We start from the raw sequence: 14337 nt of genomic DNA on the forward strand, positions 1-14337 counted from the left end.
GTTTGCTTGCATTTTGTTTTCCTTCTCAAGTTTTTTTTCTTTCTAGATCTGATTTTTCTTGTACACGAATATAACTGTATAAATATGTATACATATGTTGGATTTAATATATACTTTAACATATTTAACATGTATTGGACTACTTGCCATCTAGGGGAAGGGGTGGAGGAAGGAGGGGATAATTTGGAACAGAAAGTTTTGCAAGGGTCAGTGCTGAAAAATTATCCATGCACGTTTTATAAATAAAAAAGCTTTAATAAAAAAATTATAATTGTCCAAAAGTAGAATAGCTTGCCTCAGGAGATAAGTGGAGTCCCCTTCCTAGCAGTAAGTAGGAATTAGGTGGTGTAGTGGATAGAGCATCAGATCTGGAGTTCAGAGGACCTGAGTCCAGCTGTGTACACCCCCCCTAAAAATAGGAGTTAAACAATAACTTGTCTGGATATTTAGGTACAGATTGACTATCCCTGACACACTGACAAGTCCTTTTTAGTACTGAGATTCTGTGGTTCTGAATGTATCAACTAAAATTTACCACCCTTATAGTAGGTCTGAATCCCCTCCTTCCAGGGGAGCGACTGCTTCCTCTCCCCTCCATTTCCTAGAGATTCTTTTCTTCTCACTGTTCCAGGCTTTGGTTCCTTTGTGGACAAGACAGTATTGCCTTTTGTGAATACAATACCTTCCAAGCTTCAACATCCATGCCCCTCACGCCTAGAAAAATGCCAGCCACCCTTTAGTTTCAGACACGTGCTGCCCCTCACCGATAACGCCTCTGCCTTTGAGTATAAGGTGGAGCAGCAAAGTGTGTCGGGGAACCTCGACTCACCTGAAGGGGGTTTTGATGCCATCTTGCAGGCTGCCCTCTGCCAGGTGTGTATGTGTGTGTATGTTGTGAGGGAGAAAAAGGACATGCTGGAAATTGAGGGGAACTAAAGGCTTGGGAGGGTGGGTACTCAAACCTAAGAAGACAAATTGTGAACAACTCAGGGGGCCTGGAGGAAGATAGGGATGCTGGGGACAAAGGGATAGGAATGGCAGAGAATTTCATGAATAAAGGGCTGAGAGGGTTTGGAGGGAAAAAAGGAAACTGTAAAGGCAAAGCTGTGGACAAATGGATCTCTGAGAGTCTCAAATGTCAGTAGTTGTCAGAGAGGTGGCCAGGAGATATCTAATTTCCCCCTCACCTCATTGTCTCACTCTTGTACCTCAGGAGCAGATTGGCTGGAGAAACGTATCCCGGCTGCTGGTATTTACATCAGATGACATATTCCACACGGCCGGGGATGGAAAGTTGGGTGGTATCTTCATGCCCAGTGATGGACACTGCCACCTGGATGCTAATGGTTTCTATAGCCGAAGCCGAGATTTTGTGAGAGCCCCTTTTCTCCCTTCTCACCTTAAGCCCTACCTCTTTTTAAGAAAATTTTTATTGAAGCTTTTTCTTTTCTTTTTTTTTTTATTTAATAGCCTTTTATTTACAGGATATATACATGGGTAACTTTACAGCATTAACATTTGCCAAACCTCTTGTTCCAATTTTTCACCTCTTACCCCCCCCCCCCTCCCCTAGATGGCAGCATGACTAGTAGATGTTAAATATATTAAAATATAAATTAGATACACAATAATTATACCTGACCAAAACGTTATTTTGCTGTAGAAAAAGAATCAGACTCTGAAATATTGTACAATTAGCTTGTGAAGGAAATCAAAAATGCATGTGTGCATAAATATAGGGATTGGGAATTCAATGTAATGGTTTTTAGTCATCTCCCAGAGTTCTTTTTCTGGGCATAGCTAGTTCAGTTCATTACTGCTCCATTAGAAATGATTTGGTTGATCTCATTGCTGAGGATGGCCTGGTCCATCAGAACTGGTCATCATATAGTATTGTTGTTGAAGTATATATGATCTCCTGGTCCTGCTCATTTCACTCAGCATCAGTTCGTGTAAGTCTCTCCAGGCCTTTCTGAAATCATCCTGTTGGTCATTTCTTACAGAACAGTAATATTCCATAATTTTCATATACCACAATTTATTCAGCCATTCTCCAACTGATGGACATCCATTCAGTTTCCAGTTTCTAGCCACTACAAAAAGGGCTGCCACAAACATTCGTGCACATACAGGTCCCTTTCCTTCTTTATAATCTCTTTGGGATATAATCCCAGTAGTAACACTGCTGGATCAAAGGGTATGCACAGTTTGATAACTTTTTGAGCATAGTTCCAAACTACTCTCCAAAATGGTTGGATTCGTTCACAACTCCACCGACAATGCATCAATGTCCCAGTTTTCCCGCATCCCCTCCAACAATCATCATTATTTTTTCCTGTCATCTTAGCCAATCTGACAGGTGTGTAGTGGTATCTTAGAGTTGTCTTAATTTGCATTTCTCTGATTAATAATGACTTGGAGCATCTTTTCATATGACTAGAAATAGTTTCAATTTCTTCATCTGAGAATTGTCTGTTCATATCCTTTGACCATTTTTCAATTGGAGAATGGCTTGATTTTTTATAAATTAGAGTTAATTCTCTATATATTTTGGAAATGAGGCCTTTATCAGAACCTTTGACTGTAAAAATATTTTCCCAGTTTATTGAAGCTTTTTATTTTCAAAACATATGCAAGGGTAATTTTTTTAAACCACTGATCCTTACAAAACTTTGTATTCCAATTTCTCTCCCCTCTTCCTTCCTCCCCTAGATGACAAGTAATCCAATATATGTTAAACATGGTAAAAACATATGTAAATTCAAGATAGGTATACATATTTATACAACTGTCTTTCTGCACAAGAAAAATCAGATCGGAAAGGGGGGAAAAATGAGAAAGAAAATTAAATTTAAGCAAATAACAACAAAAGAAGTGAAAATGCTTTGTTGTGATCCACCCACAGTTCCCACAGTCCTCTCTCTGAGTGTAGATAAGCCCCAACTTTTTCACCATCTATAGCCCCTTTCAGCCAGGTCCCTTTCATTCTCTGCCTCTCTGTTCCCTGGAACTACCTAGCCACAGGTCAGTCCTCCCCTCCTAGAATAGTAAATCTTCATCTAGGGTCCTTGAATTAAAAAAAAAAAAGATCACTATCTTTCAATAGAATTAGTTTTCGTTAAAATCCTATGTGTTTGTTTTTTTTTAATAAATTTAAAAACATTCTTCTGAGAAGGGATTCATAGGTTTTACCAGACACTGCCAAAAGGGGTTCAGGACATCCAGAATGGAGGTGATCATGGGTTTATGGGAACAACCTGTTTCCTTTTCCTTTTTTTAAAAATAAGTTTTACAGAGTACATTATTTGTATTTTTAAATTTTATTTTATTTTTAATTTATGGAATAAAACAAGCATTTTCATAAAACTGTATAATTTTTAAAAAGATGATTGCATATGGAACTGAAAATCTATTAGGTACAATTTGTTATTCCTTTTTAAATATATAAGAAACTAATCATGCAAATTTCTTTTTTCATTCCTTCCCCCCCACTCCCATGGCTATCATAAATGTATATATGTATATGTAAAATTATTCTATCTTTCTGTTCCTCAGGACTACCCTTCTGTGGGTCAAGTAGCCCATGTTCTATCTGCTGCCAACATCCAGCCCATCTTTGCTGTAACTAGTCCTGCATTGCCAGTCTACAAGGTGAAGCTTTTCTTGACCCCATACTCTTATATCCTCCATTTCCATCCTTCCACTCTTCTCAGCTTCTCCCCACTTTAAAACCTCTAATGATTCCTGTGATTCCTTAGGAGTTGAGTAAGCTGATCCCTAAGTCAGCTGTGGGGGAGCTGAGTGAGGACTCCAGTAATGTTGTACAGCTCATCATGGATGCATACAACGTAAGGCTGGAACCACATCATGGGGAGGGGAGAAGAACACAGGGACTGGAAGAGCAAAGAAGATGCATGGGGGTGAGGTTGGGGACGGAGAAGGGCACCCTTCAAGGGCCTTGAGGAAGAACAAAGAGGAAGAAATCTTTTCTTGAATTCATATACTATAATTGAACCATAATCACTCACTTCATTCCTTTGCCCCTATTACACACAAAATACATAGACAAATAAGATATAGTCCTTAATCTCAATTTACAGTCTAGTAGAGCAGATCTAATTTAATTTGCTTATATCTTTTTAAAAAGTATTTAAAAATTTTCCCAATTAAACATAAAAACACAACTTTTTTTTGGTTATACATGTCCATTCATTTTTTTTTACATATTTCCTTATGAATCTGTTTATATCTTTTAGTATTTCTATTGTGTGGCAACACACAAAATACATAGACAAATAAGATATAGTCCTTAATCTCTAACAATTTACAGTCCAGTAGAGCAAATCTAATTTAATTTGCTTATATCTTAAAAGTATTTTTAAAAATTTTCCCCAGTTAAACATAAAAACACAATTTTTTTTGGTTATATGTGTACATTTTTTTTTACATGTTTCCTTATGAATCTGCTTATATCTTTTAGTATTTCTATTGCATGGCAATTCTTTCCCCCAAAAAGACTTGTAGGAAGGGACTTCTTTAAAGATCATCTTCTAGACCAGGGATCAGCAAACTACCCCTGAGGGCAAACCAGCACTCTGTTTTCATGCCCCATGAGTTAAGAATGATCTTAATATGTTTAAATAGAAAAAAAAAAGATTTAAAAATAAAAAAATTCTTCTTAGCTTATGGATGATACAAAAACAGCAAAAGGGCTGTGGATTGTAGAGAACCCCTTATTTCCAGCTCAATCCCCTTGTTTTGCAATTGGGAACTTGAGGTCCAGGGGTAGGGATTTGTCCAAACTCATGTGGGGAATAGTAGCATGCAGTTTCCGGAGCTTTAGACCACTGATTTTTGATTTACACTGTCTTAATTCTTAATTCTGTGAGGGCAGGGACATTGTATTCAAACTCTCTTGTTTTGTAGAACTAATGCATGAAACTTAATAAATTTTTATTTTCTTGTGTTGAATAAAAAAGGGTTCATAAGATGGGTAAGGAGGTTAGGAACTGGCTGTTGGACTAGTGGGAGTTTTATGTGGGGTCAGGATGAGGGGGAGGAAGGAGAGGTTCATTTCCACATTGTGATTCTCAACCCTTTCTCCTCTCCAGAGGCTGTCTTCCACTGTGACTCTGGAGCACTCACCACCTCCTCCTGGGATCCACATTTCTTATGAGTCCCAGTGTGGTAGTTCTGAGATAAGGGAAGGCAAAGATGATCAAGGCCAATGTAGTCAAGTCCAAATTAACCAAACGGTGAGATGGGAGCAGTGGTGGGAAATAGAACAATGTGGGTTTGGGGGATAAAGGGATAAATGTTGTCAGGAATGGAGGAAAAACAGGGACCCTGCTCCTTGTTGGGGGGCTTTACTGAATTGCTATATAAGAGTGATTTGAGATTTTGGAGGCTGAGTATTTATATGTGTGTGTGTGTATAAAATACTCAGACCTCCGTGTTCTTCCCTCCCGCTTGGATTTTCTGTTCTGACCTTGTCTCCTTCCACCAGGTGAGTTTCTGGGTAAATATCCATGCTACTAGCTGCCTCCCCACACCCCATCTCCTGAAGCTCCGGGTTCTTGGATTCTCTGAGGAGGTGAGCGTGGAGCTGCACACCTTGTGTGACTGTAACTGCAGTGATGTACAGTTACAAGCCCCCCACTGCAGCCATGGCCAAGGCGACCTCCAGTGTGGAGTCTGCAGGTGAGACATTGCCCCTCCCCTCCAGTCATTCCTGCCCTCTTAGAGCTGCCTCTGTCCAGACTTTTCTCCCACAATTCATCCACAGATAACCCATGGCTTACCCTCAATTCTATCCCTTGATACTCAGCATTCCAGGATTCTCCTCCTGATATTCTCCTGTTCCTCAGGTTGTTTACCCTTTCCCCTTCTGTATCCTGAGAAACTGCCAGGGTCTTAGTTCACCATTATTCTTTTTTGGTAAGGTTGGGGAATAGAAGGGTGAGAGGAAGGAGCTGGGGAGCATTTAGGGAGAAAAGGGGTTGGACCTGAGGCAATATTGAGGGGAGAAGAGTAGAAACTAGAGAAACATTGAGGGGGTAGAAATTGGGATTGATGCTGAGGAGGGGTAAAGGAGGGGGGGGAAGGCACCCATGAGGGAATCCCAGAATTGGAAGAAAATTCAGAGGTTGCCTATTCAGTCGGTATCCAAACAGGGATCCATTCTATAGCATCCCTGACCGATGATAGAGAACCCACTATCTCGACTAAGACAGATTATACTATTTATGGGAGGTAGCTCTTGAATTGTTATGAAACATTTGAGTTTTATTTTTTCTCAATAATATTTTATTTTTTTCCAAATACATATAAAAGATAGTTTTCAACATCCATTTAAAATTATTTATTTATTTATATTAAAAGTTTTTAATTTTAAAAAGATAAGCATGGATAATTTTTCAACATTAACCTTTGCAAAACTTGGTGTTCCAATTTCCCTCTTTCCCCCTTCTCCCCTAGATAGCAATCAATCCAATATATGTCAAACATGGTAAGAATATATGTTAAATTCAATATATGCATACATATTTATTTGTTTTTTCTTTTCTTTTTTTTACATTTTCTTTTTTTATTATAGCTTTTTATTGACAGAACATAATGCATGGTTGAATGTTGAAATGTTGAAAAATATTGACCCTTGCAAACACTTCTGATCCAACTTTTCTTTTCCTTCACTCCTCCCCTTCCCTAGATAGCAAGCAGTCTCATACATGTTAAACATGTTAAAGTATATCTTAAATACAATATATGTATACATATTTATACATTTCTCTTGTTGCACAAGACAAATTGGATTTAGAAAGGTAAAAATAACCTGGGAAGAAAAACAAAAACATACATACATATTTATACAATTATCTTGCTGCACAAGAAAAAATAAATCAAAAAGGAAAAAAAATGAGAAAGAAAATAAAATGCAAGCAAAGAACAAAAAAAATGAAAATGCTATGTGTGATCCACACTTAGTTCCTATTTAGTTCTCTGTGGGTGTAGATGGCTCTCTTCATCACAAGATCATTGGAACTGGTCTGAATCATCTCATTTCATATTTTTAAGATTTTGTGTCCCTGATTTTTTTTTTCTTCCCTACTTCATCTCCCACCTCCCCAAGGTGGCAAGCAATCTGATATAGGTTATAACCTATATCATGTATAATATTTTTAAACATATTTCCACATTTGTCATATGCAAGAAAAATCAGACCAAAAAGGAAAAAAAACTCAAGAAAGAAAACACAAACAAAAAAAAGGTGAAAATACTATGTTGGGATCCACATTCAGTCTCCATAATCCTCTTTCTGAATGCAGATGGTATCTTCCAAGTCTATTGGAATTGTCTTGAATCACCACATGGTGATCATCATATAATCTTGTTATGTGGACAGTCTTCTCTTGGTTCTGTTTACTTTACTTAGTTCATGTATCTTTCCAGCTTTTTCTGAAATAAGTCTGTTCATCATTTCTTATAGAACAATAATATTCCGTACATTAATAATAATAAATAACTTATTTAGCCATTCTCCAACTGATGGATGTCCCTTGAGTTTTATTTTGAGCTAAAATATTCTAGCATCTGGTATGAAGTATTGATCATGTGCCCCTTTAAATTATTTTTCCCCAGTTTATTTATTTATTTAAAATACAAATTGCTTTATAAATCATGTTGGGAGAGAAAAATAAAAGCAAAAGAGAAAAGCCACGGGAGAGATTAAAAAAAAAAATAACAGAAAAAAGAAGTGATTGTAGCATGTGTTGATTTACAGTCAATCTCCTTAATTCTTTTTCTGGATGCAGATGGCATTTTCCATGCAGTCCATTGGGACTGCTTTGGATCACTGAACCAAGTGTTTCATAGTTGATCATGACACATTTTTGCTATTATTGTGTACAATGTATTTCTGATTCTGTTTGTTTTGCTCAGCATCAGTTCATATAAATCTTTCCAGGCCTTTCTAAGATCAGTTTGTCCATTTTTAAAAATTGAACAATATAGAACATTAGCTTCACATACCACAACTTGTTCAGTCACTTCCTAGTTGATGAACAAATTTACTGATTTTCCAATTCTTTGCTATCACATAAAGAGCTGCTACAAACATTTTCTCTCCTTTATGATTTCCTTGAGATACAGACCCATAATGTGTCCCCCTAAATTATTTTCTTTCCAGACTGATCATGTCTGGTTTCTTTAATCAGTCCTTTTGTGGGCTCCAGTATCCTTGACATTCTGGCTATTTTCTAGTTTATGGAAGTCCTTCCTGACAGGGCGGTAACTATATTGAACACAAGTAGAGAATACATCCAATATTCTCTGGATTTGCATTCAGGATGGTCTAGCAAAGTGACTGAAGGCAACTTAAGTTCCCTGAGTTTTTGTTTTCTTATCAGTTTAATGGGGATAAGGTCAAATAAGCTTCAAGATCTAGTTTAATATGAATTGTCATCATATGCCAGATATGATCTGACTAGGATAGAGTACATCTAACTCTTTCTGTACTTTTCTTGATGCAGCCTAAGATCATATTACCTGTTTTGGTGTCCTTGTCACGCTCTGGGTATATATCAAGTTTGTTATCCACTAAAACTTTCAGATCTTTTTTGTATTTTTCATATTGTCTAACCTTGTCTCCCTTGTCCTTTATTTGTTCAATTGGGTTTTTTGAATTGCAATGTAGGACTTTATATTAATGCCTATTGTAATATTTATATTTTAATAGAATCATCCTGTTTAGCCTATCACCATGTCTTTTAAAGTCTGACTTTAAGTTCTAAGTTGTTAGCTATTAATTTGAACTCGCTGTTGTGTGTAAACAGTTTTAATGTACTTTATTTTATTCCCTCCAATTATATTTAAAAAGTTTTAGGCATTTGTTTTTAAAATTTTTTGAGTTCCAAATTCTCTCTCTTTCCCTCCTTTCCCTTCTTCATTGAGAAAACAAGCAATTTGATATAAGTTATACATGTACAGTCATGCAAAACATATTTCCATGTTAGTCATGTTGCAAAAGAAAACAGACCAAAAAATCCCAAGAAGAATAAAGAAAAGAAAAGATATGATTTGATCTGCATTCAGATGCTATCATTTACAATATTCTCCTGGTTTTGATCATTTCACTTTGCCTCAGTTCATTTAAGTTTTTTTTTTTTCTGAAAGCATCCTGCTCATCAAGCCCCTCCCCACTTAATAATATTTTATTTTTCCCAATTACATGTAGAGATAGTTTTCAACTTTTATTTTTGTAAGATTTTTAGCTTCCAATTTTTTCTTTCTTCCTCCTCAAGACAGCAAGCAATCTGATATAATATGTATGTGCAATAATGGTAAATATATTTCCACATTAATCATGTTATGAAAGAAGAATCAGAACAAAAGGGGAAAACAAAAGCCAAAAAAAAGTTGCAATAATATGCTTTGATCTATATTCAGACTCCATAGTTCTTTCTCTGGATGTGATGGCATTTTCTATCAGCAGTCTTTTGGAACTGTTTTGAATCGTTGTATTTCTGAGAAGAGCCAAATAAGTCTATCATAGTTGATCGGCACCTGATGTTGTTGTTACTGTGTACAATGTTCTGGTTCTGCAATGTTCTGGTTCTGTGTACAATGTTCTGGTTTTTTTTTTTTCCACCAAACAGCTGATTTTGGTATAAATGCATTTTGATAACAAATCCTATCCAGCATCTCCATCCCACCACCTCATGATATGTAAGTTTGAGGTTTCTACAAGTCTTTTGCCTTTTTTTTAATGACTAAATCCTAAACCATAGTTTCTGCCATACTTTTCACTATCCATTCCTTGCTGTTCACCTTTGTACTGAATCACCAAATTTCAATATTGTATTAACTTAGTTGGGAGGCTTTCAGGATTTTTATAGAATTTTTTTCAGTTATTTATTACAACAGATGTTGGCATATAATTTACAATTCACTTCTATTCTGTTTATATTTATCATAATCACTGAGAGGTAAGGTGATTGAATGAACCTTGAAATTCTGCATCTTTTTGAGCACACTGAAAAACCTTTGCTTGCCTTTTAAACAAGAACCTGTGAAATATTCTTTCACTGAGCTACAAATTCCCTTTGTCTTCTGGTTTCATTTATAATGAGAATGTCAGTATGGATTAAACCACTTGTTAGGTGGGACAGTAGATAGTGTTGGCTCTGGAGTCAGGAAAACCTGAGTTTAAATGTGACCTCAGGCACTTACTAGTCGTTGCAGCCTGGAAAAAGCATTTAACTTTAACTATACAAATGGGGATAATAATACCATTTACCTCTTAAGACTGTTGTGGGAATCAAGTGAGATTATATTTGTAAAAAGCACTTTGCACAGTGCTCAGTAGTACACAGCAGTCACTTAATAAAAGTTTATTTCATTCTAACTGCTGGTCATTGGACAAAATATCACTGTTAGAATGCCAGTATTTAAGGTAATGTTATAGATGGTCTAAAAAACAATGTGGCTCTTAGGATTTTCTGGCCTGCCTAACAGCATCTGATACATGGTAGGTGTTAGTAAACATTTGTTGATTGAAATAGTCAAGTTCACTGTGAGATTGGGCTGCACAGGACTGTATTTTTTTTCTTACCTATTTCAGGATCACTATGGCCAAAGAATTCATAATCGAATGGTCCAACCTGCTGGTGATGAGACTCTGCATTATGAGCTTAATAGAACCTGCCAAATTGTCCACTTTTTTGAGAACCCAAAGATACTTTCACATCATAACAAATAATTTCAGTAAAATTTGTGTTTGTATGTATGTTTTAAAAACTTAATTTGATTCCTGAGTACCTTTCCTATGCAACCACATTAGACTCTTGAAACAGTGTCTCTTTTTTTATAGGAATTTTTCATTTTTTTTAATATTTAAAATTGCATTCTTGAGTGCTTCCCATTTACCCTTTAGAATTTTAAGCCCTAATATCCAACTTATTTTTTTTATTTTGACTTTTTGAAGTTTGTTTTCAATCAATCAAAAGCTAATATCAAGCTTTGCCCAACTAATTTTCTTTCATAAATATTTAAGATAAGAACCCTTCTAAAGTTCTTATGATATTTAATTCAATAATCAGTTCCTCTTTATTGATCAGAATCAAGCCACAAAGAACAATTCCCCTAGTCACTTCTTCCATGTTTAAAAAAATCAAATTATGACTAAGTCAAATCAAGAATGAATTAGCTACCTTTCTTTTGTTAGAGAGAGAAGACAGAGAAAGAGAGAGAGAGAGAGAGAGAGAGAGAGAGAGAGAGAGAAAGAGAGAGACAGAGAGAGACAGAGAGAGACAGAGAGAGAGAGACAGAAAGAATGAGGAAGAGAGAGAGGAGAGACAGAGAGACACAGAGAGAGACAGAGAGAGTGAGGAAGAGAGAGAGAGAGAGTGCTTCAGCAGACTCTGGATGGGCAGAAGGTTCCCATCATTCTTTTCTCATACTTTTGTACCAGACTTGTGACCTGTTTCCCAATTCCTCCTCTATTTCCTCCTTTTGACTAGTTGATCAATAGTTTACTTACACAACAATATTGCTTCTCTGGATCTTTTCAATGATTCTCACTCAAATTTCTCCTCTTGGTCACGAGAGTGTATCTTGTAAACACTGCTGCTTCTAACATATTGTTTCAGTTGAGTGCAAATATACTCCTTCTAAAGCCATATTTCAGTTCTGAGTTCCCAATCACCAAAGTTCAGTGATAGCCATAAAATTGAATGTACCGTATCATGTTAATTCGCTTTGAATATTATGTACACCTTGGCTAGAAATCTGAGACCATAGTTTTTGTTACTGGATCTTTTCTTGGATAGTATTTCCGTGAAATCTTCTCACCATTGTACACCTCTGGTATCTGGATTGGTGATAGATGTCGGCTTTCGCCCTCTCCCATTGTCATTTTAAGTCTCCCTTGATTAGAAAGAGGAACACAGAAGGAAGAATGTAGGGCCTGGAGGATGCTGAGGGAGAAGGCTGTGGGTTATAGCAGTCCCTCCAAATCCTTTTCTCTTGCTCTGTCCTCCCACCTCTCCCCCAGCTGTGCTCCAGGCCGCGTTGGTCGCCTGTGTGAGTGCTCCGAGGCCGAGTTGTCTTCCCCGGATTTGGAGGCTGGCTGCCGAGCGCCCAACGGGACGGGGCCCCTTTGCAGCGGGAAGGGTCAGTGCTGGTGCGGCCGGTGCAGCTGCAACGGGCAGAGCTCCGGGGACCTCTGCGAGTGTGACAACGCCAGCTGTGAGCGGCACGAAGGCATCCTCTGTGCAGGTGACTGCTGGCTCTAGGAGACACTGGCTGAGTGGGACGGTCCGGGGACCCCCGGGGAGTCTCCATCTCTGCCTGTTTCCCTTTCTCCCGCTGCAGGCTTTGGCCAGTGCCGCTGTGGGGTCTGCCACTGCGACGCCAACCACACGGGCCAAGCCTGTGAGTGCAGCAAGGAGACGAGCAGGTGCGAAAGCCCGCGCGGGCTCTGCAGTGGACATGGCTCTTGTCGCTGTAACCAGTGCCAGTGCCTGGAGGGTTACTACGGTGCCACGTGTGATCAGTGCCCAGGCTGCAAGACAGCGTGTGAGAGGCACAGGTGAAGAGGGTGGGTGCCAGGGTATTGCCTGTGCACCCAGCTGGGGGGCATTTGGGGAGGAGGGATTCCTGGGGAGTGCAGCGAGTAATTCTTGGCTTCGGTGGGACAGGGACTGTGCCGAGTGCGGGGCCTTCAAGACGGGGCCCCTGGCCAGCAACTGCAGTCTGGCCTGTGCCCATGCCAACGTCACAGTGGGCCCAATGTCCGTGCCAGATGACGGTTGGTGCAAGGAGAGGAGTGTGGACAACCAGCTGCTCTTCTTTGTGGTGGAGAGCGAGGCCGAGGGCAAGGTTGTGTTGAGGGTGAAATCTCGAGAGAGTGAGTACAGGTGGAACTGCCATGGGGGGCCGTGGGGAAGGGGGGTGAATCTTGTGTGTGGGCAGAGCCGAGGCGCCCTCTGGAAGCCAATCTTCCCCTTTTCAGGAGGAGCAGACCACACCCAGGCCATTGTGCTGGGCTGTACAGGGGGCATCGTGGCAGTGGGGTTGCTGCTTGTCCTGGCCTATCGACTCACCGTGGAAATCTATGACCGGAGAGAGTACAATCGGTTTGAAAAGGAAAGGAAGCAACTTAACTGGAACCAGGTGAGGAGCTACTCTTGTTCTCCCTCCCACCCTTTTCCTATTTCCTGCCCCCAGAGCTCTCCTCTTCTCTGAGTCACTTTGTAACTTATTGGTCCCCACAGGAGCAAGGAAAGCTCCACAGCCAACCTTAGCGGCTCCCTCACTGCTTCACATCCCTCACTCTGACTGCTTACTTACAGCACCCTCCACTGGCCCCACAACCTGGGGCCTGTCCCATAGTTCTTTCTGTCTTGTCCCGCTTCTGTCCCTTCTCACTCCAATTTGTCATGCCGGAATCCACGGCAGTCTGAGTTTCACGAGAACCTTGGACTAGGGAAGACAGAATCTTCCCTTACTAGTTTTTGCCACCCTCATCCCATTGCTGTCTTCTCATTTGTACCTAGAAGGACAACCCTCTCTATAGAAGTGCTGTCACTACCACCATCAATCCTCGATTCCAGAACGAGAACCTGCAGTAAGGAGCCATGCACAGGCAGAAGCTCACCCTTTCACACAACAGCAACAGGGCCTCTCTTAAACCTGACTCGGGGGTCTTCTCAGGACTCGTTTCCCATCCTTGTTCCCCACACAATGGCCAAGCTGAGGGGTTCCTTAGTCAGAGCTCTCTACCACCCAATCCCTTTGTCCACTTCCTACCCCAAAAATATGCTTTTAAAAAAAGTGCAAGGGGGAGAGCAGCTAGATGGCAATAGAGGACAGAGCACTGGCCCTGAAGTTAGGATGTTAGTTTAAATTCAGTCTCAGACATTTACTAGGTGTGTGATTCTGGGGTCACTTAACTCCAATTGCCTCACCAAAAAAAACCCCCAAACCCTCCCTCACCCCACAAAGGCCAGGGCACTTTCTCTACCCAAAAGAGTCCTTCTCAAATTAAAACTATTGTACTGAAGCCACCAGAGGGCTATCCTAAGTAGACAGCTGCTTTTGCCTGATTCTGAAGAGTGTAGGTTTCTTGTTTAGATGGTTGTTTATATTCAGGACCTTTGGAGATCTTCCCCTTCTTAAGTCCACCATCTCTACCCTATTGTCCCTCTGTAGCAAAGGACAGCATCGTGAACCGCCTGACATTGGTTAAACCCATAGGTAGGCAAGGAATGATAGGGTGAAAAGTGGAGCTGAAATGAAGATGCCAAATTTTCCTTCCCCAAATTGTGGTGATGAAAGCAA

The 14337-nt window shown here is 39.6% G+C and overlaps 1 protein-coding gene across 1 annotated transcript; it reads left to right on the top strand.

The window, feature by feature from the left end:
* Window positions 1-555: 555 nt before the first annotated feature.
* ITGB7 (integrin subunit beta 7) lies at window positions 556-14268 on the top strand (the record flags this gene model as incomplete). Its single annotated transcript, XM_031940182.1, has 11 exons — window positions 556-873; window positions 1214-1372; window positions 3556-3651; window positions 3759-3848; window positions 5112-5255; window positions 5507-5700; window positions 12050-12273; window positions 12370-12586; window positions 12696-12904; window positions 13010-13170; window positions 13554-14268. Coding segments are annotated over 11 exons (1887 nt in total), but the record flags the coding sequence as incomplete, so codon positions are not given.
* Between the last annotated feature and the right edge of the window lie 69 nt (window positions 14269-14337).

This window comes from Sarcophilus harrisii, chromosome 5 (genome assembly GCF_902635505.1).
Source record: "Sarcophilus harrisii chromosome 5, mSarHar1.11, whole genome shotgun sequence".
NCBI lineage: Eukaryota > Metazoa > Chordata > Mammalia > Dasyuromorphia > Dasyuridae > Sarcophilus > Sarcophilus harrisii.